This window comes from Blennius ocellaris, assembly GCF_963422515.1.
Source record: "Blennius ocellaris genome assembly, chromosome: 9".
NCBI lineage: Eukaryota > Metazoa > Chordata > Actinopteri > Blenniiformes > Blenniidae > Blennius > Blennius ocellaris.
The window spans coordinates 29,414,481-29,442,058 of record NC_137658.1 but is presented as its reverse complement, the minus strand read 5'-3'; the positions used below and the strand labels follow the sequence as shown (position 1 = coordinate 29,442,058).

At 51.2% G+C, this 27,578-nt stretch overlaps 1 protein-coding gene across 1 annotated transcript; it reads right to left on the bottom strand.

Annotated features, from left to right (window-relative positions):
* Positions 1 to 7,006: 7,006 nt before the first annotated feature.
* Positions 7,007 to 11,261, bottom strand: igbp1 (immunoglobulin (CD79A) binding protein 1). Its single transcript, XM_080501991.1, has 3 exons — positions 10,734 to 11,261; positions 9,087 to 9,404; positions 7,007 to 7,438 (listed from the first exon to the last, which is right to left on the bottom strand). The coding sequence occupies exons 1-3, from the start codon at positions 11,241 to 11,243 to the stop codon at positions 7,181 to 7,183; spliced, it is 1,086 nt and encodes a 361-aa protein (XP_080358117.1). The 5' UTR covers positions 11,244 to 11,261; the 3' UTR covers positions 7,007 to 7,180.
* Between the last annotated feature and the right edge of the window lie 16,317 nt (positions 11,262 to 27,578).

The window sequence follows — 27,578 nt, the reverse complement described above, 5'->3', positions numbered from 1 at the left end:
TCCTCCTCCTCCTCCTCCTCATCATCTTCAACATCTGATCTCTGCTGGGGGGACCTCAGTACCTCCTCCTCCTCCTCCTCCTCCTCCTCCTCCTCCTCTTCATCAGCTGATATCTTCTGGAGGGACCTCAGTACCTGCTCCTCCTCCTCCTCCTCCTCCTCCTCCTCCTCCTCCTCCTCCTCCTCCTCCTGCTCCTCATCTTCATCATCTGATCTCTGCTGGGGTGTCCTCAGTACCTCGTCCTCCTCCTCCTCCTCCTCCTCCTCCTCATCTTCATCATCTGATCTCTGCTGGGGTGACCTCAGTACCTCCTCCTCCTCCTCCTCCTCCTCCTCCTCCTCCTCATCTTCATCATCTGATCTCTGCTGGGGTGACCTCAGTACCTCCTCCTCCTCCTCCTCCTCCTCCTCCTCATCTTCATCATCTGATCTCTGCTGGGGTGACCTCAGTACCTGCTCCTCCTCCTCCTCCTCATCTTCATCATCTGATCTCTGCTGGAGGGACCTCAGTACCTGCTCCTCCTCCTCCTCCTCATCTTCATCATCTGATCTCTGCTGGGGTGACCTCAGTCCCTCCTCCTCCTCCTCCTCCTCCTCCTCCTCCTCATCTTCATCATCTGATCTCTGCTAGGGTGTCCTCAGTACCTCCTCCTCCTCCTCCTCCTCCTCCTCCTCCTCCTCATCTTCATCATCTGATCTGTGCTGGGGGGACCTCAGTAACTGCTCCTCCTCCTCCTCCTCTTCATCATCTGATCTGTGCTGGGGGGACCTCAGTACCTGCTCCTCCTCCTCCTCCTCCTCCTCCTCTTCATCATCTGATCTGTGCTAGGGTGATCTCAGTACCTGCTCCTCCTCCTCCTCCTCCTCCTCATCTTCATCATCTGATCTGTGCTGGGGGGACCTCAGTAACTGCTCCTCCTCCTCCTCCTCTTCATCATCTGATCTGTGCTGGGGGGACCTCAGTACCTCCTCCTCCTCCTCCTCCTCCTCATCTTCATCATCTGATCTGTGCTGGGGGGACCTCAGTACCTCCTCCTCCTCCTCATCTTCATCATCTGATCTCTGCTGGGGGGACCTCAGTACCTCCTCCTCCTCCTCCTCCTCCTCCTCCTCATCTTCATCATCTGATCTGTGCTGGGGTGACCTCAGTATCTCCTCCTCCTCCTCATCTTCATCATCTGATCTGTGCTGGGGGACCTCAGTACCTGCTGCTCCTCCTCCTCCTCCTCCTCCTCATCTTCATCATCTGATCTCTGCTGGGGGGACCTCAGTACCTGCTCCTCCTCCTCCTCCTCCTCATCTTCATCATCTGATCTCTGCTAGGGTGTCCTCAGTACCTCGTCCTCCTCCTCCTCCTCCTCCTCCTCCTCCTCCTCCTCCTCCTCATCTTCATCATCTGATATCTTCTGGAGGGACCTCAGTACCTGCTCCTCCTCCTCCTCCTCCTCCTCCTCATCTTCATCATCTGATCTCTGCTGGGGTGACCTCAGTACCTGCTCCTCCTCCTCCTCATCTTCATCATCTGATCTCTGCTAGGGTGTCCTCAGTACCTCGTCCTCCTCCTCCTCCTCCTCCTCCTCCTCCTCCTCCTCCTCATCTTCATCATCTGATCTGTGCTGGGGGGACCTCAGTACCTCCTCCTCGTCCTCCTCCTCCTCCTCCTCCTCATCTTCATCATCTGATCTGTGCTGGGGGACCTCAGTACCTGCTGCTCCTCCTCCTCCTCCTCCTCCTCCTCCTCCTCCTCATCTTCATCATCTAATCTCTGCTGGAGGGACCTCAGTACCTGCTCCTCCTCCTCCTCCTCCTCATCTTCATCATCTGATCTGTGCTGGGGGGACCTCAGTACCTGCTCCTCCTCCTCCTCCTCCTCCTCCTCCTCCTCCTCCTCCTCATCTTCATCATCTGATCTCTGCTGGGGGACCTCAGTACCTGCTCCTCCTCCTCCTCCTCCTCATCTTCATCATCTGATCTGTGCTGGGGGGACCTCAGTACCTGCTCCTCCTCCTCCTCCTCCTCCTCCTCATCTTCATCATCTGATCTGTGCTGGGGTGACCTCAGTACCTGCTCCTCCTCCTCCTCCTCCTCCTCATCTTCATCATCTGATCTGTGCTGTGGTGACCTCAGTACCTGCTCCTCCTCCTCCTCCTCCTCCTCATCATCTGATCTGTGCTGGGGTGACCTCAGTACCTCCTCCTCCTCTCCTCGTCCTCCTCCTCCTCCTCCTCCTCCTCCTCCTCATCTTCATCATCTGATCTCTGCTGGGGTGACCTCAAGTACCTCCTCCTCCTCCTCCTCCTCCTCCTCCTCCTCCTCCTCCTCCTCCTCATCTTCATCATCTGATCTCTGCTGGGGTGACCTCAGTACCTCCTCCTCCTCCTCCTCCTCCTCCTCCTCCTCATCTTCATCATCTGATCTCTGCTGGGGTGACCTCAGTACCTGCTCCTCCTCCTCCTCCTCATCTTCATCATCTGATCTCTGCTGGAGGGACCTCAGTACCTGCTCCTCCTCCTCCTCCTCATCTTCATCATCTGATCTCTGCTGGGGTGACCTCAGTCCCTCCTCCTCCTCCTCCTCCTCCTCCTCCTCATCTTCATCATCTGATCTCTGCTAGGGTGTCCTCAGTACCTCCTCCTCCTCCTCCTCCTCCTCATCTTCATCATCTGATCTGTGCTGGGGGGACCTCAGTAACTGCTCCTCCTCCTCCTCCTCTTCATCATCTGATCTGTGCTGGGGGACCTCAGTACCTGCTCCTCCTCCTCCTCCTCCTCCTCCTCTTCATCATCTGATCTGTGCTAGGGTGATCTCAGTACCTGCTCCTCCTCCTCCTCCTCCTCCTCATCTTCATCATCTGATCTGTGCTGGGGGGACCTCAGTAACTGCTCCTCCTCCTCCTCCTCCTCCTCCTCTTCATCATCTGATCTGTGCTGGGGGGACCTCAGTACCTCCTCCTCCTCCTCCTCCTCCTCATCTTCATCATCTGATCTGTGCTGGGGGGACCTCAGTACCTCCTCCTCCTCCTCATCTTCATCATCTGATCTCTGCTGGGGGGACCTCAGTACCTCCTCCTCCTCCTCCTCCTCCTCCTCCTCATCTTCATCATCTGATCTGTGCTGGGGTGACCTCAGTATCTCCTCCTCCTCCTCATCTTCATCATCTGATCTGTGCTGGGGGGACCTCAGTACCTGCTGCTCCTCCTCCTCCTCCTCCTCCTCATCTTCATCATCTGATCTCTGCTGGGGGGACCTCAGTACCTGCTCCTCCTCCTCCTCCTCCTCATCTTCATCATCTGATCTCTGCTGGGGTGACCTCAGTACCTGCTCCTCCTCCTCCTCATCTTCATCATCTGATCTCTGCTAGGGTGTCCTCAGTACCTCGTCCTCCTCCTCCTCCTCCTCCTCCTCCTCCTCCTCATCTTCATCATCTGATCTGTGCTGGGGGGACCTCAGTACCTCCTCCTCGTCCTCCTCCTCCTCCTCCTCCTCATCTTCATCATCTGATCTGTGCTGGGGTGACCTCAGTACCTGCTCCTCCTCCTCCTCCTCCTCCTCCTCCTCCTCCTCATCTTCATCATCTGATCTCTGCTGGGGGGACCTCAGTACCTGCTCCTCCTCCTCCTCCTCCTCATCTTCATCATCTGATCTCTGCTGGGGTGACCTCAGTACCTCCTCCTCCTCCTCCTCCTCCTCATCTTCATCATCTGATCTCTGCTGGGATGACCTCAGTACCTGCTCCTCCTCATCCTCCTCCTCATCTTCATCATCTGATCTCTGCTGGGGGGACCTCAGTAACTGCTCCTCCTCCTCCTCCTCTTCATCATCTGATCTGTGCTGGGGGGACCTCAGTACCTCCTCCTCCTCCTCCTCCTCATCTTCATCATCTGATCTGTGCTGGGGGGACCTCAGTACCTCCTCCTCCTCCTCATCTTCATCATCTGATCTCTGCTGGGGGGACCTCAGTACCTCCTCCTCCTCCTCCTCCTCATCTTCATCATCTGATCTGTGCTGGGGGGACCTCAGTACCTGCTCCTCCTCCTCCTCCTCCTCCTCCTCATCTTCATCATCTGATCTCTGCTGGGGGGACCTCAGTACCTGCTGCTCCTCCTCCTCCTCCTCCTCCTCATCTTCATCATCTGATCTCTGCTGGGGGACCTCAGTACCTGCTCCTCCTCCTCCTCCTCATCTTCATCATCTGATCTGTGCTGGGGGTACCTCAGTACCTGCTCCTCCTCCTCCTCCTCCTACTCCTCATCTTCATCATCTGATCTCTTCTGGGGGGACCTCAGTACCTGCTCCTCCTCCTCCTCCTCCTCATCTTCATCATCTGATCTCTGCTAGGGTGTCCTCAGTACCTCGTCCTCCTCCTCCTCCTCATCTTCATCATCTGATATCTTCTGGAGGGACCTCAGTACCTGCTCCTCCTCCTCCTCCTCATCTTCATCATCTGATCTCTGCTGGGGTGACCTCAGTACCTGCTCCTCCTCCTCCTCATCTTCATCATCTGATCTCTGCTAGGGTGTCCTCAGTACCTCCTCCTCCTCCTCCTCATCTTCATCATCTGATCTGTGCTGGGGGGACCTCAGTACCTCCTCCTCGTCCTCCTCCTCCTCCTCCTCCTCATCTTCATCATCTGATCTGTGCTGGGGTGACCTCAGTACCTGCTCCTCCTCCTCCTCCTCCTCCTCCTCATCTTCATCATCTGATCTCTGCTGGGGGGACCTCAGTACCTGCTCCTCCTCTTCCTCCTCCTCCTCATCTTCATCATCTGATCTCTGCTGGGGTGACCTCAGTACCTCCTCCTCCTCCTCATCTTCATCATCTGATCTCTGCTGGGGTGACCTCAGTACCTGCTCCTCCTCATCCTCCTCCTCATCTTCATCATCTGATCTGTGCTAGGGTGACCTCAGAACCTGCTCCTTCTCCTCCTCCTCCTCTTCCTCATCTTCATCATCTGATCTGTTCTGGGGGGACCTCAGTACCTGCTCCTCCTCATCCTCCTCATCTTCATCATCTGATCTGTGCTGGGGGGACCTCAGTACCTGCTCCTCCTCCTCATCTTCATCATCTGATCTGTGCTGGGGGGACCTCAGTACCTCCTCCTCCTCCTCCTCATCTTCATCATCTGATCTCTGCTGGGGGGACCTCAGTACCTGCTCCTCCTCCTCCTCCTCCTCCTCCTCCTCTTCATCATCTGATCTCTGCTGGGGGGACCTCAGTACCTGCTCCTCCTCCTCCTCCTCATCTTCATCATCTGATCTGTGCTGGGGGAACTCAGTACCTCCTCCTCCTCCTCCTCATCATCTTCATCATCTGATCTCTGCTGGGGGGAGACCTCAGTACCTCCTCCTCCTCCTCATCTTCATCATCTGATCTCTGCTGGGGGGACCTCAGTACCTCCTCCTCCTCCTCATCTTCATCATCTGATCTCTGCTGGGGGGACCTCAGTACCTCCTCCTCCTCATCTTCATCATCTGATCTCTGCTGGGGGGACCTCAGTACCTCCTCCTCCTCCTCCTCATCTTCTTCATCATCTGATCTCTGCTGGGGGGACCTCAGTACCTGCTCCTCCTCCTCCTCCTCCTCCTCCTCATCTTCATCATCTGATCTCTGCTGGGGGGACCTCAGTACCTCCTCCTCCTCCTCCTCATCTTCTTCATCATCTGATCTCTGCTGGGGGGACCTCAGTACCTGCTCCTCCTCCTCCTCCTCCTCATCATCTGATCTCTGCTGGGGGACCTCAGTACCTGCTCCTCCTCCTCCTCCTCCTCATCTTCATCATCTGATCTCTGCTGGGGGGACCTCAGTACCTCCTCCTCCTCCTCCTCATCTTAATCATCTGGTCTCTGCTGGGGTGACCTCAGTACCTCCTCCTCCTCCTCCTCATCTTCATCATCTGATCTCTGGCAGATGTTCTTCCTGTATCAGTGGAGGTTCTCTGCAGGAGCTTTTTGTACAGAACCAAAGCATCAGGACTTCTGTATGTATAGATTATTTTTAAACGACAGGTAAATGCAGGAAACAAATGTACCTGACAGGACAACTGCAGTCACGACCGAAACATGTCAGATAAATGCAGGGAGCTTTTTTTACCTGATTGTCATTTAAAAATAATCTGTACATGCGTAGTTGAACGACAAAATGAACACAATCCAACTATCAGGCCTTGTGGTTGCCAGAGTGACTTGGTTATTGTGGGTTACAGTCCACATAAGAAGTGGTATGAACAGTTCCATGTGTAAGTTTGAGTGGTGCGTGTATTCATACATGCAGATCAAGACAGTTTTCAATGCAAGACTTAGCTGTGGTAATCACTATATTAACAGCCCAGAGTGTCTTTGAATGGATAAGGTTTGATGAAGCCAAATCAATTAATCAGTAGTACAGATCAAGCATTTAATGTTTTTTCAACATTCTGGATCTAAGATTTATTTTTTAATGAAATCAGGGTGTAATAGTTCTGAACTTAGTTCAGAAGCCACACACAGATCCAGTTGGGGTCAGATCATTAAAGTAAACTCTGAAATACTCATCTCTTAGACCTCATGTGTTGAACTCCGGTCCTGGAGGGCCACAGCCCTGCACGATTTGCACGTCTCCCTGCTTCCACACAGCTGATTGCAATGAGCAGCAGGTTCTCTGGCTTTGTGCTGAACGTGGTGATGAAGCATCAGGACATTCAGGGGAGGGAGACGTGGAAAACCTGCAGAGCTTCGGCCCTCCAAGATCTGAATTTGACAGCCCTGTCTCAGACAGTTTATGCCACAATGGCTGGATTCAACAGGATGTCTGCAGCCTGGGGTTGAACCAACTCCTCAGTATGGCTCAACAGCAACAGGAAAAGCAATTGGGTTTCCCTGCAATCTGCTCCACCTGAGGACCAATCTTACTCCATACTGTACATCCTGCCAGCTCCTAGAGCAGCTGCTTTTGTTGTTGGACAAGCCAAAGTAGGCTAGATGGCATCCAGTGGCAATGCAGCTCACTGCTCAGAAGGAAGCGACTCGTCCATGAGGACGGTGCTGCAAGCATCCTCTTTATTTGACAATGACAGTCAGAACTATACACGAACTGAAAAACATGGCAATGACGACTGGATCCAGCCTTTGAGCACAAACGGAGAAAGTAAAGAGTCCAGCTAATGGACGGAGCGTCTCTGCAGGCTGAGAACAGACTGGTGGCCCTTCAGCCCATGTTGTGCCGGTTTCCGTAACCTCTCTGATGCGTGTCCTTCCAGTCATCCCAGTTCCTGGCTTTCAGCAGAGCCTCCGGGTCATCGGTGTCAGCTTTCTTCTCTTTGTCTTCGTCCTCCCTGTCCTCCTCCAGGGAACTTCCCTGGGGAACGCCCTGGTCCGGCAGGATGCCGCGCTTCCGATGCTGCTCGTACCAGTCGTCCACCGTCATGGTGGGAAGACTTGGGTACCCGGCCCCAAAAACCTGGGCCTGCGGAGGAAGAGAACCATGAACACGGGGGGAGAACGCAGAGGAAGGGCACAGGGACCATCGGGGAGGGGGGGTCCAGGGGGAACACAGCCACGAAGGCAGTGTGTTGACGATCATGCTTGCTCCTTCACCAGTTTATGTGACTGTGACATTGAAAAGTCTTGGAACGGAGCTATAGGAGGCCTGCAGAGAACTAATAACATCCAATATTGTAGTCAAATTAATTAGAAGAGAATAGAAACTACATCAGAGTCTACAGGTGCTCAGTTTAGGGTGTAGATAGAAGCAATGTGAATAAACAAGTACATGTAAGCCGCTATTTCACCCTGCGGTATGTGGCGGAGCGGCACAGCGTGGGAAGTTACGGCACAGCAAAGCCACCAACTCTGGTCCCAACACAGAAAGTAGGGTCAAAATGTAGGTGGGGTTGTGCACGACTCAGAGAGGCTTCAGCGAAGAACACGGAAGTGGCCGGTGGCCATCAAGTCATTCTCTTGTGACTCAGGTTACACTTTGTCATTGTGAACAGCAGCGTGCAGCTCCTGCTGAATCTCCTCCTGTTCCTGAGAGGAGCGACAACATCACGGTCTGTTAACTACCTTGTTAAAAGACCGCCATGTTGTGTTGCGCACCGACGTTTCAATAAACCAATGAACAAATCAACCTGTGAGCACAAAGCTGCGCATGTAAACAACAACGGAGGGTTTACAGCAGATGAAATTATTAAATATTGCAGGCGAGTCTCGACTGATGATCGTCGTGACCAATCAGCAGACGGCGGCGCCGTCACTCCTCCTCAGACCCGTTCCACCATGTGAGGTACTTCAGTGGAGGGGTAGCGTAAAATCGTACCCGGCAGTCGCGGGCTCTTTCCAAACCATCCACAACTTTAAAGTGGGATTGCGCGAAAACCCGTCCCACTCCACGACAGAAAGTGTGGTGGAACTGTGCCTGTTGTGAAGTTTGGAGTGAGAGGGTCAGGTACAGGTACAGGTGTAAACCATCACTATTCCCTTGAAAGAAAAAAGTACTATTTAACAAAGCAAGAAAGTATATTGGAAGCATCAGCAACCATGTCAAGGAGAAAAGGGAAAACATTAGTTAAGATGCAAGATCTACATGTTGCGATGTAGTATTTGGTAGTCCAGAATGTATGATTGAAGGTGTAGATCTTATATCTAATTCCCGCCTCCCATGAATACATTTTGTACGCCGCAGGGCTACACGGCATTCTGAGGAGCAAAGCGCAGCCATCTGCTGATCGGTCAGTGACGCTGGTCTCTCTGGACAAGCAGCAATATTGAAATATTTCTTCACTGTCGGATTCCTGTTGTTTCCACACGCCGCTTTGCGCTCACTGGTTGTTTTCTTGACTTTTTTTTGTGTGACTACAACTACTGCATTGGTCCTAAGAGGGTTGAGGGTGCTGCTGTGTGGTTCATAACCCCACCTACATTATAACCAGGCTCCCTGTGGTGAGAGAAACACAGCTGGTCTGGGTACACTCTGCTTTACCGGCCCGTCACATTGTGTGCCATGGAAATGAGGCTTCATAGCACAGTGTCAATACTACACCCACAGTTGCTTTATAAGACGCTGTTCCCTCATGTCTCATTACTAGCAAGGTGCCCTGAGCTCACAGACTCACCTGTATGGCGTCCTTGGTGAGGATGAAGGGTTTCATGGGAGGCCTCCTCGGCTGGGGCTGCTCGGTGCTGTGCTTCAGAACATCCATCTTCTCCAGGATCTCCACCTCCTGGTCGATGCTCTCGATTTCCTCCAGTCCTACAGTTATCCACCTGCGGACGTTCAGGAGGTGAAAGTTCCTCTGGACTTCCTCATCTGCCTGTCCGGTGTCCACGGCCTTCCGTACGTCTGATAGTTTGGCTTCCAGCTCTTTTTTCTGACGGTACCGCTCGATCTTAGCTTGTCTCTGAGCTGCCATGCTGACCAGGTCTGCTGAGGGCTGGAGGGACACCACAAACATCGCTTTAGTTTCATTATAGCACCCCAGTCTGGCTCGTCTTTGGTGTCATCACAGTAGAACATGTCACCAAGTTCTAAAATGGGCCAGACTCCTCTGGTTTATGTTGTTGGGTGATTGCACATGCACACAAAGTACCAGTAAGACTTCTCCTCCTCTACCTTCTCTTCATTTGCTTCAAGCTCATTTCTCAAAGCCGATAAATATGGCACAAATGTGATAAAAGTTAAGCAGAAATATTCTGTTTAAAGTGATGATAAAATGTGGATCAGAAGGTTTGAAAGGAAAATTGTGGATGTATTTGGTATTAACTCGTCTTTTTAAAAGTATTATGGGAGATTCCAGGGGTTAACTGTACTGAAGTGTGATTGAAATGAAAACACATCAAGCATGATCCAAATGTCTCTTCATTACATGAAATATCAAATATCAGTCCATAAAGAAATGCTCCAAACACAGGCCTTCAATGGGCACAAACTAATTATTTGAAGATCTTCACGCTTTCTAAACAAAGGATTGCTCTGAAGAACCATTTAAGTCTTCTGTGTGACATCCCTGTGCTTTGTTTCTCTTATTGACTGTTTAGGTTTTCTAATACAGTCACTTCTAAATCAGGAAGAAAAAAAACATTTTGGCACCACACAGAAGAAATTGTTTCAGTTCCATTTGGAATGAATGACAAACCTGTTGTTTCAGTCCGACCATGTATACCCTGAGTAGGGCTGTTTGGTCTGACTACAAACCATGTATACCCTGAGTAGGGCTGTTGAGTCAGACTATAAACCATGTATACCCTGAGTAGGGCTGTTGAGTCAGACTATAAACCATGTATACCCTGAGTAGGGCTGTTGAGTCAGACTATAAACCATGTATACCCTGAGTAGGGCTGTTGAGTCAGACTACAAACCATGTATACCCTGAGTAGGGCTGTTTGGTCTGACTACAAACCATGTATACCCTGAGTAGGGCTGTTTGGTCTGACTACAAACCATGTATACCCTGAGTAGGGCTGTTGAGTCAGACTATAAACCATGTATACCCTGAGTAGGGCTGTTTGGTCAGACTACAAACCATGTATACCCTGAGTAGGGATGTTGAGTCAGACTATAAACCATGTATACCCTGAGTAGGGCTGTTTGGTCTGACTACAAACCATGTATACCCTGAGTAGGGATGTTGAGTCAGACTACAAACCATGTATACCCTGAATCGGGCTGTTGGGTCAGAATCACCCTCCACCCCACAGAGGAAATCAGTTCCTCTCCTACAAGGAGCTTGATCACGAGAACAGCCTCTGGCAGTTTCATTCACCTTCAGGTCAGAGAGTCCGTATGGCCCCTGCTCCGTGTCCTCGGTGCTGGGCCGGGGCAGGTCGAACTGGGCTACGTGGTAGTCCTGACATCGTCCCAGGAAATCCATGAAGTACACCCGAGCGGCCCGCAGGATCTCCAGCCGCCGCTCCCGGCCGCTCGTCTTCAGGGTGAGCGCTCCTAGGAGGGCGGGCAGCAGCAAGTACTTCAGGTCGGCCGTGCACACCTCCTCCAGCTCCTCGTTGCGGCTGAACAGGTGGAGCTGAGCCGCCATCCGGGAGGCTTCTTCCAGCAGGCTGATGCCCTGCTTCACACGGGCCTGCAGCGCGCTGGAGGCAGCTGGCTCGTTCGAGCTGTCCACCTTCTCAAAAATCCCCCAGCCCCGGTCCAACAGTTCCGACAGCCTCGGAGGATCGGAACCGGAGATTTCACTCGGTTCTGAGAGTTTAGGAGGCTCCGAGCCGGAGCTTTCAGACCGCGTCATGTCGCAGTTAGCGTTACACTCCGCCATCTAGATTCTTCTTCCAGGTTCGTCTTCTTCTGCTGCTCTAATGTTTGTGGATGAATGTCTTAAAGGGGGCTTGTGCTCTCCCTGCAGGCCAGATGCTGTCATGACACCTAGAGGCCCAACACGCACGCGCGCGCACACACACACACACACACACACACACACACACACACACACACACACACACACACACACACACACACACACACACACACACACACACACACACACACACACACACAACCTTTATTTATCAGTTCGAAACCATTTGTCCGTGTCTTTCACTAGTAAAAAGCCAGTTCTTTACAAAGCCACTTCAGAGTAACAAAAAGAAACCACAGCTATTTTCTGTCAAATAAGGTGTTGAACTCCAGTCCTTCCTCCATCACAGAGTAGATGGTGTTCTTTTAACCAGAGATGGCAAAAGTACCCAGATTCCTTACTTGAGTAAAAGTAAAATACCTATGTAAAAAAATTAATTGAGTAAAAGTAAAAAGTACTGATCCAAATATCTACTCAAGTAAAAGTAAAAAGTACAGGCTCTAAAATGTACTCAAAAGTACTTTTAAAAGTAAGTATTTCTATTGCAGGATTCACTGGCTGCAAAAATATTAAACACAGGTTAATTTATATGGAATCTACTTTCACAATGTTATTATTTGAACAAACACTACCTGCCGAGTATCCTAATGTACTTCACTATATAGTCCTTTAGGCATTTGTATTGTACGCCTAAGGCTAACATATCACACTAAACTATGGTGTCACAAATCATGCTCATAGGCTTGACTCTTAATCAACCCTTTTATTAGCAGTTTTTTATTAGCACATCAGGCAACAATTGTGTAACACTGTACAGGTTGTGAGGATCCACACCTCACTCCAGCTCCAGACCCGCCCTGATTGACGCTCCTGCAGGCAATCAAGCAATTGATTGCTCCAAGCTCTTAAGCCCTGCAGTGAGGTGGGTTCGGGGCCAGAGGATTGTTGGGCTTCAGTCCGTGTGGTTAGTCTCCTAGCGACTGTGGGGAGGCTCCCGCTCCTGTCCAAGATGCCCGAGAGGAGAGTCCCCAGGTCCCCGGTCCTCTCCAAGAAGCCCAAGAGGAGAGTCCCCGGGTCCCCGTTCCTGTCCAAGAATCCCGAGAGGCGAGTCCCCGGGTCCCCGTTCCTGTCTAAGAATCCCGAGAGGCAAGTCCCCGGGTCCCCGTTCCTGTCTAAGAATCCCGAGAGGCAAGTCCCCGGGTCCCCGTTCCTGTCCAAGAATCCCGAGAGGCGAGTCCCCGGGTCCCCGTTCCTGTCTAAGAATCCCGAGAGGCGAGTCCCCGGGTCCCCGTTCCTGTCCAAGAAGCCCGAGAGAGTCCCCGGCCCCGTTTCCAAGAAGCCCGTGAGATCCCCGAGATCCCCGAGAGTCCCCCTGCGGCCGTTCCCCAGTCCACGCAGCGCCCTTCCCCGTGCGCTGTCCCCATTCCTCCCACAGAGTGCCGCGCACCGCCCCTGCTGCTGGGTCTCCCGCCTGCGCCGCACTGCGGGCTGCGTTCCCCGTATGCCATCCGCACCCCCAGTCCACGGGGGGCCACGCACCGTTCCAGCTCCCCTTTTCCCTGTCTGCACAATAAAACTGTGACAATTGCACCTAATCTGCTTCGAGGTCTGCTTTTTGGGTTCAAGCTCCATGCACCGGCTCCCAGCCGTGAACCAGGTGTGTGATTGTGAGTGACACACCCAGGGACTAAAGATATCCAGACTATAACTAAGTGTAGGGATTTACTACCTCATATGGATCACTATTTATGTTATGGTTGGCTATCGATAATGATTAATAATTAACAGATAGTCATTAATAATGTTGTTGAAATTTAATCTGATCTGTATCAGAACCTCGGAGCTCCACCTGTCTTAACAGGAAATGATAGCCAATTCAGTTATATCAGTCTCATAAGATATACTAAACAGTTAATCAGGAATTTGAATTAATAGTTAAATTAATTACAATTACCAGAATTAACAGTCAAGGTTGAAGGATTTTGGAGTTCTTAACACAGAAGAGGTCGACATTTCATTCTCCTTTGTGCTCATTAATAAAACAGCAAGTATGATTCCAAAAATTATATTTATTTACAATGAAAACAAATAAAACACAGATTCTAACTACCTATATACAGCTGGGTGTGTGTGTGTGTGTGTGTGTGTGGAGAGAGAAAGAGAGAGAGTTGGAGGGAGTGTGTGTGTGAGATGTGTGATGGAACTACAAAACAAGATGGCGGATCACAAGGAACTACATTCAAATGGAGGTTATCAGAGAGCAGGAGGTCTGTCCTGAGTCTCCACCATGTGCTGATAGCAATGGAACATGGAAGCTAGTCTTTAGCATCTGCTTCTGGTGTGTCTCTGCTAAAGGACCATTTCTAGAATGACTTGATGTGAATGCGATTTGTCTTGTAAAACGTCAGGAGTCGTCAGATGGTGTTCAGTTACTGTGTGATGTTGTCTTTGATGTGATATGTGTAGGATTGTGAGTTAACTAATTAGTAAAGCAAAGATTAGCATGCAGACCCTGTGTCTGTGGCAGAGCTAACGTTGGTTTACAGGTTGATAACAGCTCCTAATATCATTATCTATAGAACTCAATCACTGTAACAGAATCAACACATCTTCATAAAGTTAAACAGTTCTATCATAGCATCAGGTTTAACTAATCTCAGGTAAAGCCCAGTTGTTGTTCCCACTTCCTTGAAGGAGTTCGGTTGTTGTCCTGCTGGAGGGAAGCTGGTGTCTTCTCCTGTAGTTAGCACCTCCTGCTAACTGTGGTTGCTGGTTCTGCAGGTTGAGGAGAAGAAGATGGAGTTGATGTTTCAGGAGTCCTTCTTTGCAGGTCCTGGTTGTTCCTTTTGTCCAGACTGAGGAGCTGGTCGCTCAGGTCTGTGATGGTTTTCCTGCTGGTTGAGGAAAACACAAATAAGTTCCGTGAGGCGTCGTTTCCCTGGTCCGTCCTGGAGGAACCGGTTGGTTTCCCTGGAGAGCAGACTCTGGGTGCTGGTCTCTGGATCAGGAGAAGGTTACCTCGGAGTCTTCGTTGCAAGAGAGGAGTGGAGGCCCCTGGTTGCAGGCCTCTGGTGTTAGCTGGATGAGCTGCTCTCCAGCAACTCACCTCCTTGGAGTTTGCTTTGCAAGAGAGGAGTGCAGGGCTCTGGAGGCAGGCTGAGTTCAATCAAGTCTTTTATTCATAATGACAGCACGGACCGACGAATAGCAGGTTGCTCCTAGACCTGAGGAGCACAGCAGACTTCACTCCAAAACACTGGATAGAACGGACGAGACATGGATGACTAACAAACCAACACTGACATACACACATAGACGGGACATATATTGCTGGCAAGGTGATGACATAAATTGGCCACAGGTGTGGAACAGAACCGCCCAGACCTGTGGCCCGCCCACTCTTAAGGAAGATCCCAGCCTACCTCCTGACAGTACCCCCCCACCTCCACGACCGGCTCCAGATGACCCAGGCATCTCAGAATGCTTCCTATGGAAGTCCCTGATCATGTCTGGGTCCAAAATGTCCCCAGCAGGCACCCAGGCACGTTCCTCAGGGCCATACCCCTCCCAATCAACCAGGTACTGAAACCCCCAGCCACGCCAGCAAGCTGCCAGGAGCCGCCTGGCAGAAAAGGCCTCCTCACCCTCTATGATACAGGGAGGAGGAGGGGCTCTTGAGGAGGGAACTCGGGGGCTAACCCTGGCAGGTTTAACCTTAGAGACGTGAAAGGTGGGGTGGACACGAAGTGAGCGGGAAAAGCGAAGGCGGACTGCAGAGGGCCCAACCAGCTTGACTATAGAATAAGGTCCAATAAACCTCGAGGCCAGCTTCTTTGCGTCTGAGCGGATAGGCAGGTCCCGGGTGGAGAGCCACACACGCTGGCCCACCGTGTAAGTAGGTGCGGGGGCCCGGCGCCGGTCTGCAAACCGCTTGCGCTCTGTAGAACATTGCAAGAGCTTGGTTCTGGCCTTAAGCCAAGCGCGCTTGCACCGCCGCACCAACACCAGAGCTGAAGGGACACTAACCTCCGACTCCAGGGCAGGGAACAGAGGAGGTTGGTAACCATACACACACTCAAAGGGAGACAGCCCAGTGGATGAACAGGGCAGGGAATTGTGTGCGTATTCCACCCAGACTAACTGCCTGTACCAAGAAGCCGGACTGCCAGAGACCAGACAACCAAGGATGGACTCCAGCTCCTGGTTCACCCTCTCTGTCTGGCCGTTAGACTCTGGGTGGTACCCAGAGGAAAGGCTCACCGTCGTTCCCAACAGCCTGCAAAACTCCCTCCAAAACCGAGACACGAACTGAGGCCCCCTGTCAGAGACAATGTCCCGCGGGAACCCGTGAAGGCGGAACACCTGCATCAGCATGACCTCTGCCAGCTCCTTGGCTGATGGGAGTTTCGCTAAGGGCACGAAGTGGGCCATCTTAGAGAACCGGTCCACTACGGTGAGGATGGTGGTAAACCCTTATGCGTCCGGGAGGCCAGTGACAAAGTCAATGGACAGTTCTGCCCATGGTCGGGTGGGTACCGGGAGCGGCTGCAAGAGACCAGAGGGGCGAGACTGAGAGGTCTTGTTACACACCCTGTTTGTGGTCCCCGGTTGGGGCACTATCCAGCACCCCTCCCAGGGACTCCAAGAAGGTTGGGTACTCTGAACTGCTGTTCGGTGCATTGGCCGAGACAACAGTCAGAGACCTGTCCCCTACTTGAAGGCGTATGGATGCAACCCTCTCGTTCACCGGGGTGAACTCCATCACATGGCGGCTGAGCTGTGGGGCAATAAGCAAGCCCACGCCAGCCCGCCGCCTTACACCGCGGGCAACTCCAGAGAAGTGGAGTATCCAGCCCCTGTGGAGGAGCTGGGTTCCAGAGTCCAAGCTGTGAGTGGAGGTGAGCCCGACTATCTCTCGATGGTATCTCTCAGCCTCCCTCACAAGCTCAGGCTCCTTCCCCCCCAGCGAGGTCACATTCCATGTTCCAAAAGCCAGAGTCTGTGTCTGGGGATTGGGTCATCGAGGCCCCTGCCGTCGACTGCCACCCAATCCACAATGCACCCGACCCCTACGGCAGCCTCTGTAGGTGGTGGGCCCACAGGAGGATGAGGAGGAGGGGCCCGCGTCGTCCCTTCGGGCTGAGCCCGACCAAGTCCCGCGGGCAAGAACCCGGCCACCAGGCGCTCGCGTGCGAGCCTCAACCCCGGGCCTGGCTCCAGGGTGAGGCCCCGGCTGCGCCAAACCGGGTGACATCTCCGTGCTCCTCGTGTGTGTATCCATGGGGGTCTTGTGAACTGCTTTTAGTCTGACCCGTCGCCTCGGACCTGTTGGCCTTGGGAGACCCTACTGGGGGGGGGGGCAAGCCCACCGGCAACATAGCTCCGAGGGTCATTCAGGTGCTCAAACTCCCCCACCACGATCAGGTTGCAGTTCAAGGGGGAGCTGACTGGCTAGGTCAGAAGAAAAAATCTAAATGTCATCGAGGTACACGAACAGAAACGTATTCAATGCGTCTCTCAGCACGTCATTGACTAGACCTTGGAAAACTGCAGGAGCATTACATAACCCGAAAGGCATCACCAGATACTCGTATTGGCCAGAAGGTGTGTTAAACGCCGTTTTCCACTCGTCCCCTTGCCTAATCCGGACCAGGTGGTAAGCATTGCGCAAGTCCAGCTTAGTAAAGATCCTGGCTCCCTGCAGGCGTTCAAAGGCCGAAGTCATGAGGGGTAGTGGGTAGCAGTACTTAACGGTTATCTCATTGAGGCCCCTATAATCAATGCACGGTCAAAGTGTCTTGTCCTTCTTCTCAACAAAGAAAAAACCTGCCCCTGCAGGAGAGGGTGAGGGTTTGATAATCCCAGCCTTTAAGGCGGACTCAATATAATCCTTCATGGCCTGATTCTCGGGTTGTGAGAGCGAGTAAATGTGACCCTTGGGGGGAGTGGTACCTGGCAATTAATCAATGGCACAGTAATGAGGACGATGCGGTGGCAGAGACGTTGCCTTCCTTTGTTGAACACCTCCTTTAGATCGTGGTAGCAGCTGCGAACTCGCTCGAGGTCCGGATACTCAGCAACCTCCACAGCTGCAACCTTAACTCCAGACACTGACCGACAATGTTCAGAACAGACCCTTCCTCGACTCAAAATAACCCCCGACTCCCAGTCAATATGGGGCTTGTGCAAACATAACCAAGGAAGGCCCAGGATAACTGGGTAGGACGGACTTAAACCTAAATGAAATGAAGTCTCCTCAAAATGGGAGGGACCAAACAATAACTGAACAGAAAGAGTCTTTTTATCAATAGAAGATATTTTGCGTCCATCTAAAGCAAAAGCCTTCAAGGGCAATGATAACAGTTCAGTGGGGATATTATGTCTCTCAGTCCACTTAAGGTCCATAAAGTTCTCATCTGCACCAGAGTCAATGAAAACCTCAATGTCCAAGGTGGTGTCGGCATACCTCAGTTGAGCCGGCGTGAGTCTTCTTAAAGGCGCCGTGGAGGAGTTCTTAAGACTCACCGGGGCCCTCCTGAACCCAGGGGAGCCTGTCCCTTTAAGAGGACACGCTGCAGCTCTGTGCCCATGCTGACCGCAGTACAAACACAGGCCGCTGGTCCGGCGCCGATGCCGCTCCTACGTGGACATGCTGGTGCGGCCAAGCTGCATCGACTCCTCCGGAGGTTCTGCAGCACTCAGGACTCACTCCTGCTGGGGGGCGGGACGGAGAGGGGCGTGCTCCTCTCGTGCGCTCCTGGATTCTCCTCCCTGCTGGTCAGTCTGCCTCAGGCGATCACGGACCGTCAGACGATTCTCCATCTTGACCGCCAGGGCAATGAGGGAGTCCAAGTCGTCGGTGAGATCCACCAGGAAGAGCTGGTCGCAAACCGGGCTGGCCAGCCCGTAGAGGAAGGCGTCCCGCAGTGACGCATCGTTCCAGGCGCAGTCCGCGAGAGAGTGTGGAACTCAATCGCGTAATTGATCACCGACCTCCTTCCTTGACGCAGCGCGGCCAGTGTTCGAGCCGCCTCCTGTCCGCCGGGACGCCGTTCGAAAATCTTCGACAGCGCCTCCACGAGCTCATCCACCGTGTCACACAGCCGGGATTGGCGGTTCCATTCAGCGGTGGCCCAAGCCTCCGCTCTGCCGGACAGGTGGGAGATGATGTACGCTACCCTGGACCTCTCTGTTGGAAACGCGCCCGGCTGCATCTCGAAGTGGAGACCACACTGGACCAGGAAGGGTCGCGAATCCCCGGAGTCCCCCGAGAAGCGCGCTGGGCTTGAGAGCGGTGACGGTGACATCACGACGGGGGCAGCAGCAGCAGCTGGCGGCACTGCGGCGGCAGCAGCAACCCGAACCTCTGGGGCCGAGAGACGAGTGAGGAGCTGCTGGAGGTGACCGGTGAGTTGGTTCAGTTGAATCTCCACTGACGTGTGTCGATGTGAAAGGTCGTGGAGACCCGCCGTTAAACCAGCCAACTGCTCGTCGTGTTGAGTGAGCTGGCTTCCCTGCTGACCAACTGCTCCTAGCAGCTGCCAATCAGAGTCCACTGGGTCCATGAGGGTTGGTTTGTTCTGTCACGGATAGCGGACAGGACCCAAGTGTAGGACTCTTGAGGCAGGCTGAGTTCAAACAAGTCTTTTATTCATAATGACAGCACAGACCGACGAATAGCAGGTTGCTCCTTGACCTGAGGAGCACAGCAGACTTGACTCCAAAACACTGGATAGAACGGACGAGACATGGATGACTAACAAACCAAGACTGACACACACACATAGACGGGACATATATTGCTGGCAGGGTAATGACTGTAATTGGCCCCAGGTGTGGAACGGGACCGCCCAGACCTGTGGCCCTCCCACTCTTAAGGAAGATCCCAGCCTACCTCCTGACACCCTCTCCATCTCTCTACACTGCATCACTCCATCCCTCTATGTGAGTCTAATGTGAAGGCTGGTAAACAAATCTAATAAAACCTTTTGTTGAGCTTCATAAGAAGCAGGTTTTCCAAGTTCTCAGAAAGTAGTTTTACCTTCTTGGGTCTAGAAATGACTCCTGCTAAACTAAAAAGCCTGGCTCAGGCAGCTGAGGCAGGTAGTGGTGTGTTGAGCTGAAGAGACTGTTACGGCTCGGAGCCGGAGTGTAGTGTTCTGAAACCCAGAAGCAGACCAGGAGGCAGAGCAGGTTTATTTGTATTGCATAACCTGGGAGAGGGCGGTCGGAGATTCTGGGGGCGCATAGCTCCCGGGTGAGAGGACTGCAACGAGGTGGAGCACCGCGCTGAGAGGGGGAGCGCCGAGGACGCTTGAAGCAGGGAGTCGTGGAGCACATTTAGGAGGTGACTCGGAACAGAGACACAATCTTCTGGCACTGGATCCGCCTTTCTGCAGGGCTTAAGAGGTGGGAGCAATCAATTAGCCTATTACCTGCAGGAGTGTCAGTGAGGAAGAATCCGGTGCTGGAGCTAGGTGTGGATCCTCACAGAGAGAGGTGGCACACAGATGGGAATGTTTTCAAGATGTCCATGATAGCAGTTGGACTGGCTAGGTAGGACTGTAGTTGCTTGGTGTTATCGTCGTGTTGATCCAACCTCTTGGTTGTCGAAAAGAAGTCATCCTCCTCCTCGTCCTCCTCCTCCGTCAATGACAGAGAGATACCTGACTGGGCTGCACTACTCTGCTCCTTCAGGGGAGTTTTGATGTAGCTCAGGCCTATGAGGGTACAAAACCAAATGAAGAAACAGAATTAGCATACAAGAGAAGGGGATGGACAAAGAAAGGAGGGACTGAGAGCAAGGGAGGGCAAGGAAATGAGGGAGTATGGATGGAGGTGTGGAGAAGGAGGTAGGGCAGGGTTGTGGGATTATAACACATGATAAAAGATAGCGACTGTCCATCACGACGCGCGATGCCTCGGCCCTGAATCATAGAATTCAGGTCAAAATCATGGTCAATTGAAACTCCATCAACCATATTAATTGCATTTTAAAAATTAACTCAGCATCGTCAAATGTTTCTTAGCTTTGGCAAGGTTCCATGAAACAAGCGATGATGCACTGGTGTGCTGTCTTGTGCCAGTGCCAACATATCGTAGACACAGAGGGCTTATATCACGTTATGTTTTCTGTTTTGCGGCTGTGGGATCTTGGAGGGTCGTTGGCATTAAAGCTGGTGACATGCAGAGTTAAAGTGATGATCCACTTTGCTGATGCTCCGGTCTGTGTGCAGATCAAGCATGAGGGTGGTAATATAGAACTAAACTGTTCAGTCAGAGTTCAACCAACGCTTTTCCTGCTCCACTTTATCACGCTGCAGGTCATGATGTTTCTTTTTTTTAAATTTTGACTTGCTGTTAGATGAAGTGAGGTTTTGCGGGTCGTGAAATTGAAACCAGTGGAAGTCCGAGCAGAGCAACATTGACGTAATTACGTCAGATTCTGGCTCAGACTACAGTGTGGGATAAGGATTAAAAAGGTAGAGCAGCACATTTTTTTACTGACATATCGCACTTTATTTCACATTGATGTGCAGCTAATGGGAAGGAGTAATTGCATGCACAGGACACAAAATACTACAGCAGCAGTTTGTTATCACATATAGACAGACAGAGACAGAGACACACACACACACACACACACACACACACACACACACACACACACACACACACACACACACACACACACACACACACACACACACACACACACACACACACACACACACACACACACACACACACACACACACACCTGATTCACATAGGGACAGAAGAGAATGAGTTGCATTTCAAAAGGTATTGAAACAATAGAAATTGTAACAGGAGGCGACCCCCACTCAGGGGTGTCTGAAAAAAAACTACAAAATCCAGTGATTTGGTGCTTTTTCTCACAGCGAACAGATGTCGGAAAAAGACCAGCGTTGAAAGCTTTTGTGAACTCTGCTTTTAAAACTCGGTAACTTTTCTGATCGAACACAGTAAAACAGTCGCAAAAGCGTTCAACTGAGAAGCACTGTCTCATGTTGTTATTTTTTATACTGTACTGGGAAAGCAAGACCCAACATCATAAGATGTGGGGGGATGGTTACAATCACTGACTTACACCAGCCAACTCTACAGTTTGGTAGTAATGCAAAGTAAACTTAGATGGGAATCTTCAGTGTGCTGCAGACCGCTGCAATCTTCTTGTTCCTTCACGATCCATACAATCCTCTCAACAGCATAGAAGAGAGAATTCCACCTTGTAACAATAAAAATAATATTTTTATTTATATCTGTATAGTGCTTTAGATCTTCAACCGATTCAAAGGGTTGAACACATCTCAAAATGCAAAATGTAAGCCCCATAAGTTTCATTATCACATTACTGCTGTTAACAGTAGGGGAGAGTGGGGTAGTTTGTGCCAAGGGGCAAGTAGTTCCATCCCTGTTATCTAGAAAACCATAGAAGAAGTTGGTCATGTGACCACATATATTTGAAGAGGCATCCATTTCACTCATCCTGTGAAGAAGGGAGACACCTGGCTAGAGAGGTAAGCACATTTAAATTAAAAAAACACTTTTTTTTACCTCCAAAGTACAATTTCTATGATCACAGTTTTTTGACTGCTGTGTTTGAACAATCATAGACAACTTTGATAACAGTTAACACATGTTTTAGTGCTTTAGTGAGCTACACAATAAGTCTATACAGTTTGCATTTTTTTCAAAATGGTGGGCTTGGGGTAATTTGTGCCAATGGGCCAACTTGTGATTACTTACTATATATTACTTTATTGTATTTTATTGTTATTATATTCTTACATTTTATCAGTAAAACTATGTGACATTCTTCATTTTAGACCATCATGCCACGAAAATACCAAAGGAAGATAGAAAGGGTTTAAACTCTCTTTAGGAGTTGGAAAGATCAGTGAAAGAGATGCAGCAAGGGAAGACCATATGTCAGGTTGGAAAGGAGATGAAGATCTGCAGGATGACCATAAAGACAAAACTGTCTCAGGACCACTCAAAACCAACTATAACTGAGCAATGGATGGGTTGATGCGATCACATCATGGACGAACTGTTTCCTTGAAGCAGGTCTAGAACCAGGTGAGCCACCTGCCACTCTGCCAAATCCTGAGCACTTATCAAGTGACAAATCTGGTTCTTTTGCTCATTTGGGTTAGGTCTCCAGAAATCATTCTTCCCTTGCCAAAATCCACAGAAAAGAAAATAATTGCAAGAAAGAAAGTCAAAACAAGAATCAAGACTGACACACCTGAGAAGATGGAGTTGGAGAAAGCTCACAAAGGAAAAGATAAAAAAGGCTGAGCAGGAAAAGAAAAAGAATGAAAGAGAGAAGAAAAGGGCTGTGAAAGCTGCAAATCAAACCAAAACCAAAAAGAAAAATGATTGTGTACAGTCGCTCAGAAGAAAGCTCCACCACAGGCAGAAGAGGCCTGGAGAAGACACAGCAGAGAAAAGGAAAGTCAGGCCGTCCAAGGTACAGGCGATTGAGAAGGAAATCCAGGTGGGTTTGATGTGGGAAACGTGGAAAGAGGGGTGGATCCGGATGTTCCTGGGAAGTTGGAGACAAACAGCCATGGGGTTGATTACTTTGGAAATGGGAAAGGGGCCAATGAAGCTTGGGGTTAACTTGGTGGTCCCTGGAGTCGGAGGTTGGGAACTTGGCCAGGGCAGCGCGTGTGGAGGTTCCATATGGGCTGCCCTGGATGGTAGATGGGTGCCTGTGAGCGACGACGGTCGGCGTAGATCTTATGAGACGCCGCCTCTCGGGGAAGACGCTGGCGAGCTTGGATCCAGACCCTGCAGCACCTCCGAACCAGGGCAGCCACCGAGGGAACATGAACGTCCTTCTCCAGGGCTGGGAAGAGTGGAGGCTGAAAACCATAAACACAATGAAAAGGTGAGAGTCCAGTAGATGCAGAGTGAAGAGAATTGTGTGCATACTCCACCCAGATGAAGTTTTTGGACCAGGAGGAGGGTTGTTGGTGGGACAGGAGACGAAGGCCGGTCTCCAGGATCTGGTTGAGACGCTCTGTCTGTCCATTAGACTGAGGGTGGTAGCCAGAGGAGAGACTTGGGGAGGCTCCAATGAGGGCACAGAACTCCTTCCACAAATGGGTAGTAAACTGGGGGCCACGATCTGAAACCAGATCCCGAGGGAGACTGGGAAGCTGGAAAACATGGAGGACTAATTCAGCGGTCTCTTTGGCAGAGGGGAGTTTAGTGAGGGGAATGAAATCTTAGAAAAACGTTCAACAACAGTGAGGACGGTGGTTTTGCCATGGGATTCAGGAAGTCCAGTGACAAAATCCAAAATGATATGGAACCAGGGAAAAGAAGGGGCAGGGGAAGAGATTTCCTGCTGGTGATGAATTACCGGACTTGCAACGTGAGCACTCAGACCAGGCTGCCACATACTCCCTGACATCCACTCGCAGTCTGGGCCACCAAAAACGTTGTCGGACCATGGCCAATGTCTGAATGACCCCCGGGTGGACCGCCAACCGAGAAGCATGAGCCCATTGGAGAACCTGGGAACGGAGCTCTTGTGGAACAAACAAGCGGCTATCAGGGATATTATCGGGTACCTGCTGTCCCACGAGAGCGTCCGACACTCGCTGCTCCACTTCCCATAGGACAGCCCCCACGCCCTTGGCTGAGGAGATGACAGACTCGGGCTGGGCGGTGGACTCCCCCTCCTCGTAGATGCGAGAGAGCGCATCAGGTTTGGCGTTCTTCTCTCCTGGTCTGAATGTCAGACCAGGAGAGAACTTGATGGCCAGCAGCTTCCTGTCTCCCACACAGTAGTTCCTCTTGGCATCTGAAAGGCAACGAGAAAAAAACACACACGGGTGAAGACATCCATCAGAAACTGACCTCTGGGACAGGACTGCCCCCACGCCCAAATCTGAGGCGTCGACCTCCACCACAAATTGTCTCTTGGGATCTGGATGAACAAGAATGGGGGCCGAGCAGAAAGCTGTCCGGAGGTTCTTGAATGCCTTGTCAGCCTCATGGGTCCATGAGTATGGAGAAACAGTGGAGATAAGTCTGTGCAATGGGGCTGCAACCATACTGAAATTTTTAACAGACTTCCTGTAAATTTGGCGAAGCCAAGGAAGCGCTGTAATTGTTTGCGGTTCTCTGGAGTGGGCCATGAGGCGACAGCGCTGACCTTGGCAGGGTCCATCCGGATGTGTCCTGGGGACATGATCAGACTCAGGAATGATGTTGAGGGAACGTGAAACTCACATTTCTCCGCTTTAACAAATAGGTTGTTCTCCAGGAGGCGAGACAGGACCAGTCTCATATGCTGGATGTGTCTCCTGACCTGGGGAAAACACAAGAATGTCATCCAGGTACACAAAAACAAAACATTTGAGGAAGTCCCTAAGGACATCGTTGATTAAGGCCTGAATGGTAGCAGGTGCATTACACAGTCCAAAGGGCGTAACCAGATACTCATAGTGGCCGGAGGAGGTATTAAAGGCTGTGTTCCATTCATCGCCCTCGCCATGCGAACCAAATGGTAAGCATTCCTTAGGTCCAGTTTGGAAAAACAGTTAGCGCCTCCGAGGAGCTCAAATGCAGATGTCATAAGTGGCAGAGGATAGCGGTTCTTAACAGTTATGGCGTTGAGGGCTCAATAGTCATTACAAAGTCTCAAAGACCCATTCTTCAAGACGAATAAATACCCTGCTCCTGCGGGTGAAGAAGGTGGTCTGATAATACCTGCTTCCAGGGAGGCCTTGTCCGGCTTTGACAGAGAGTAAAGACGGCCACGAGGAATTGAGGCGCCAGGCTGTAGGTCGATGGCGCAGTCATAGGGCCTGTGTGGAGGCAGAGAGGTAGAGAGGGAGCCCAGCTCTGAGAGGGGGAGGTTGATGGGGAAATTTCTTCAATGGGAGTCTCTCAGCCAGTCTCTCAGCCAGCTGTGAGTGCACGAGGTTAGCGTCAGCGCCGGAGTCCACCAGTCCTTCCACCTGTAGGGAGACTCCAAGAGTCGAGAGAGTAACAGAGAACACCGGACGCTGGGAGTCTTTAACACCTGAGATTGAGTACAGTGACCTAGGCACAACATTTGAAGACTTGCCTCGTATTGGACAGTTGGTGAGGCGTTGCCCAGGTTGACCACAGTAAATGCAGAGCCGGAGTCTGATCCGTCTCTGGCGCTCCTCAGGTGTAAGACATGTCCGGCCCAGTTGCATAGGTTCCTCTGTGCAGGAGGAAGATGCCGAGGCTGGAGGTACAGAAGGCAGCTGATGAGGGGGCAATGGTGGTCGTCCATGAACTGATGCTGGAGCTTGCGGATCTCTCCTTGAGTCCTGAGTTGCACACCCCCAGTCAGCCAAACGCCACTCCATTCAGATCGCTAGCGCCACCAGCTCATCCACACTGTCAGATAGCTCACAGGAGAGCAAAAGAGTCTTCAAACTAGGGGACAGTTCAAACAAGAAGGCATCATACAACGCCTCAGGGTTCCAGCTGCTGTCAGCAGCAATGGCGTGGAAGGAGGTGGCGTAATCAGCCACTGACGAGGATCCCTGTTGCATCGTCATGATGGTGTGAGCGGCCTCCCGGCCTGTGAGCGATCGCTGAAACAGGTCTGTGAGTGCCTTGAGGAAGGCGGCTGCGGTGGTGCATGTAGCTGCCCGGTTAGTCCACTCAGCCGCAGCCCACGTCGCTGCTTGTCCACCCAGGTGGGAAACAATGAAGGCCACCTTGGCTCGTTCTGTCGGGAAGGCAGCTGCCCAGAGCTCGAAATGCAGCTTACACTGAGTAACAAACTGCCATAGCATCTCCGCCTCCCCTGAAAAACCTGGCGGAGGAGCCAGTGGAACCGACGACCGAGGTATGGCAGGAAGTACGGGGGTCTGGGTCTGTGGTAGGTTCCTCACCTGTGCCAAGAGGGTGTTTAGCTGTGCGCCGAGGGCAGCGAGGACATGATCACTCTGTCCAATGTGCTGCTGAAGAAGAGTACTCAGGAACTGGAGATCTTGTTGAGCCTCCGGTGGTTCAGCGCACTCTTGTCGGCCGGCCGAGTCCATGGCCAGTTCATACTGTCAGGGTTAGAACTCAATTTCTTGGCAGACAAGAAGCTCAGTTCAAAAGTGTTTATTATCAAAACCACAGCAGAAGCGAAGTCAGGCAGTCCAAGGTCAAAACCATAGCAGGCGATTGAGGAGGAAATGCAGGAGGCAAAGTCAGGCAGGTAGAAGGTCAGAACACAAAGGCAACACGAGGAAATATGGCGGGTACGACTGGAATGAGAACAGACAAACTGGCAACCAGAGCTACACGAGAGGGGAACTAAATACACACACCGATGACGATTACAAACAGCTGTGACCAGGAGGAGGAAGCAGGAGAGCACAGGGGCGGAGCTAAGGGGAGCACAGGAAGGGAGGAGTGAAAACTGGAAGGGCAGGGTGAGTGAGAGCAGAATCATGACACAGAAGAGAATGACTTCTGATTCCATTTAGCGATGCCACTCATTATGAGAGTTCAGATGTCCAGAGTGATGATGAAGATGACAAGGATCTTTCTGCTGCTGACTTTGTCATTGTGACGATTGCAGGTAAAAAATCAAAATCCTATAACTATGTTGAATTGGTGGAGAATGTTGAAGGGGAGGAGATAAGGGAAGTTTCTGAAGCAAAGTTGTAGGAGGTCTGTTGAAGAAAAGCCCATCTTCACATTTAGACAGAATGATGAAGGAATCATCCCGAGAGGTGATATGCTCAAGAAGCTTCCCACACCACAAAAACTTGGTAGTACAGCCAGAAGGGAGCACAAGTTCATATTCCCCTGCAGCATTGACAAGTGGGATGTTCAATAGTAGGCTGAATCGTCGAAAAGATTCAGATAAATATGATTTGCAGTTGTTTGTTTTTTTAATTAAAAGAAAGACATTTTTAAATACATTACAGTCATCCCAATGTGCTTTTATAGAGAAAATAGAAAAGCCCAACATATCCACATGAGCAGCAGGTGTGTTTGTGACTGTGGAAAGAAAAACTCCCCCAACAGGGAGGAACTTTGTAGAAACCAGAGTCAGAGGTGGAGGAGAGGAGAGGAGAGGAGAGGAGAGGAGAGGAGAGGAGAGGAGAGGAGAGGAGAGGAGAGGATAGGAAAGACAGAGATAGACTTGGTGGGGAGATAATTACAATACCCTTGTTAGTGCTACATACATTTTCTTTTTTTTCCCCATTATAATACTGTAACCACAGTGATCCAAATATTTTCCAACTGTCATGAGATTAAACCAGCCTGAGC

Coding starts and splice junctions, on each gene's coding strand:
- igbp1 (XM_080501991.1), bottom strand. CDS start 11,243: ATGGCGGAGTGTAACGCTAACTGCGACATGACGCGGTCTGAAAGCTCC. Junction 9,405..10,733: donor ACGGACTCTCTGACCTGAAG/GTGAATGAAACT, acceptor GTGTCCCTCCAG/CCCTCAGCAGACCTGGTCAG. Junction 7,439..9,086: donor TCACCAAGGACGCCATACAG/GTGAGTCTGTGA, acceptor CTTCCTCCGCAG/GCCCAGGTTTTTGGGGCCGG.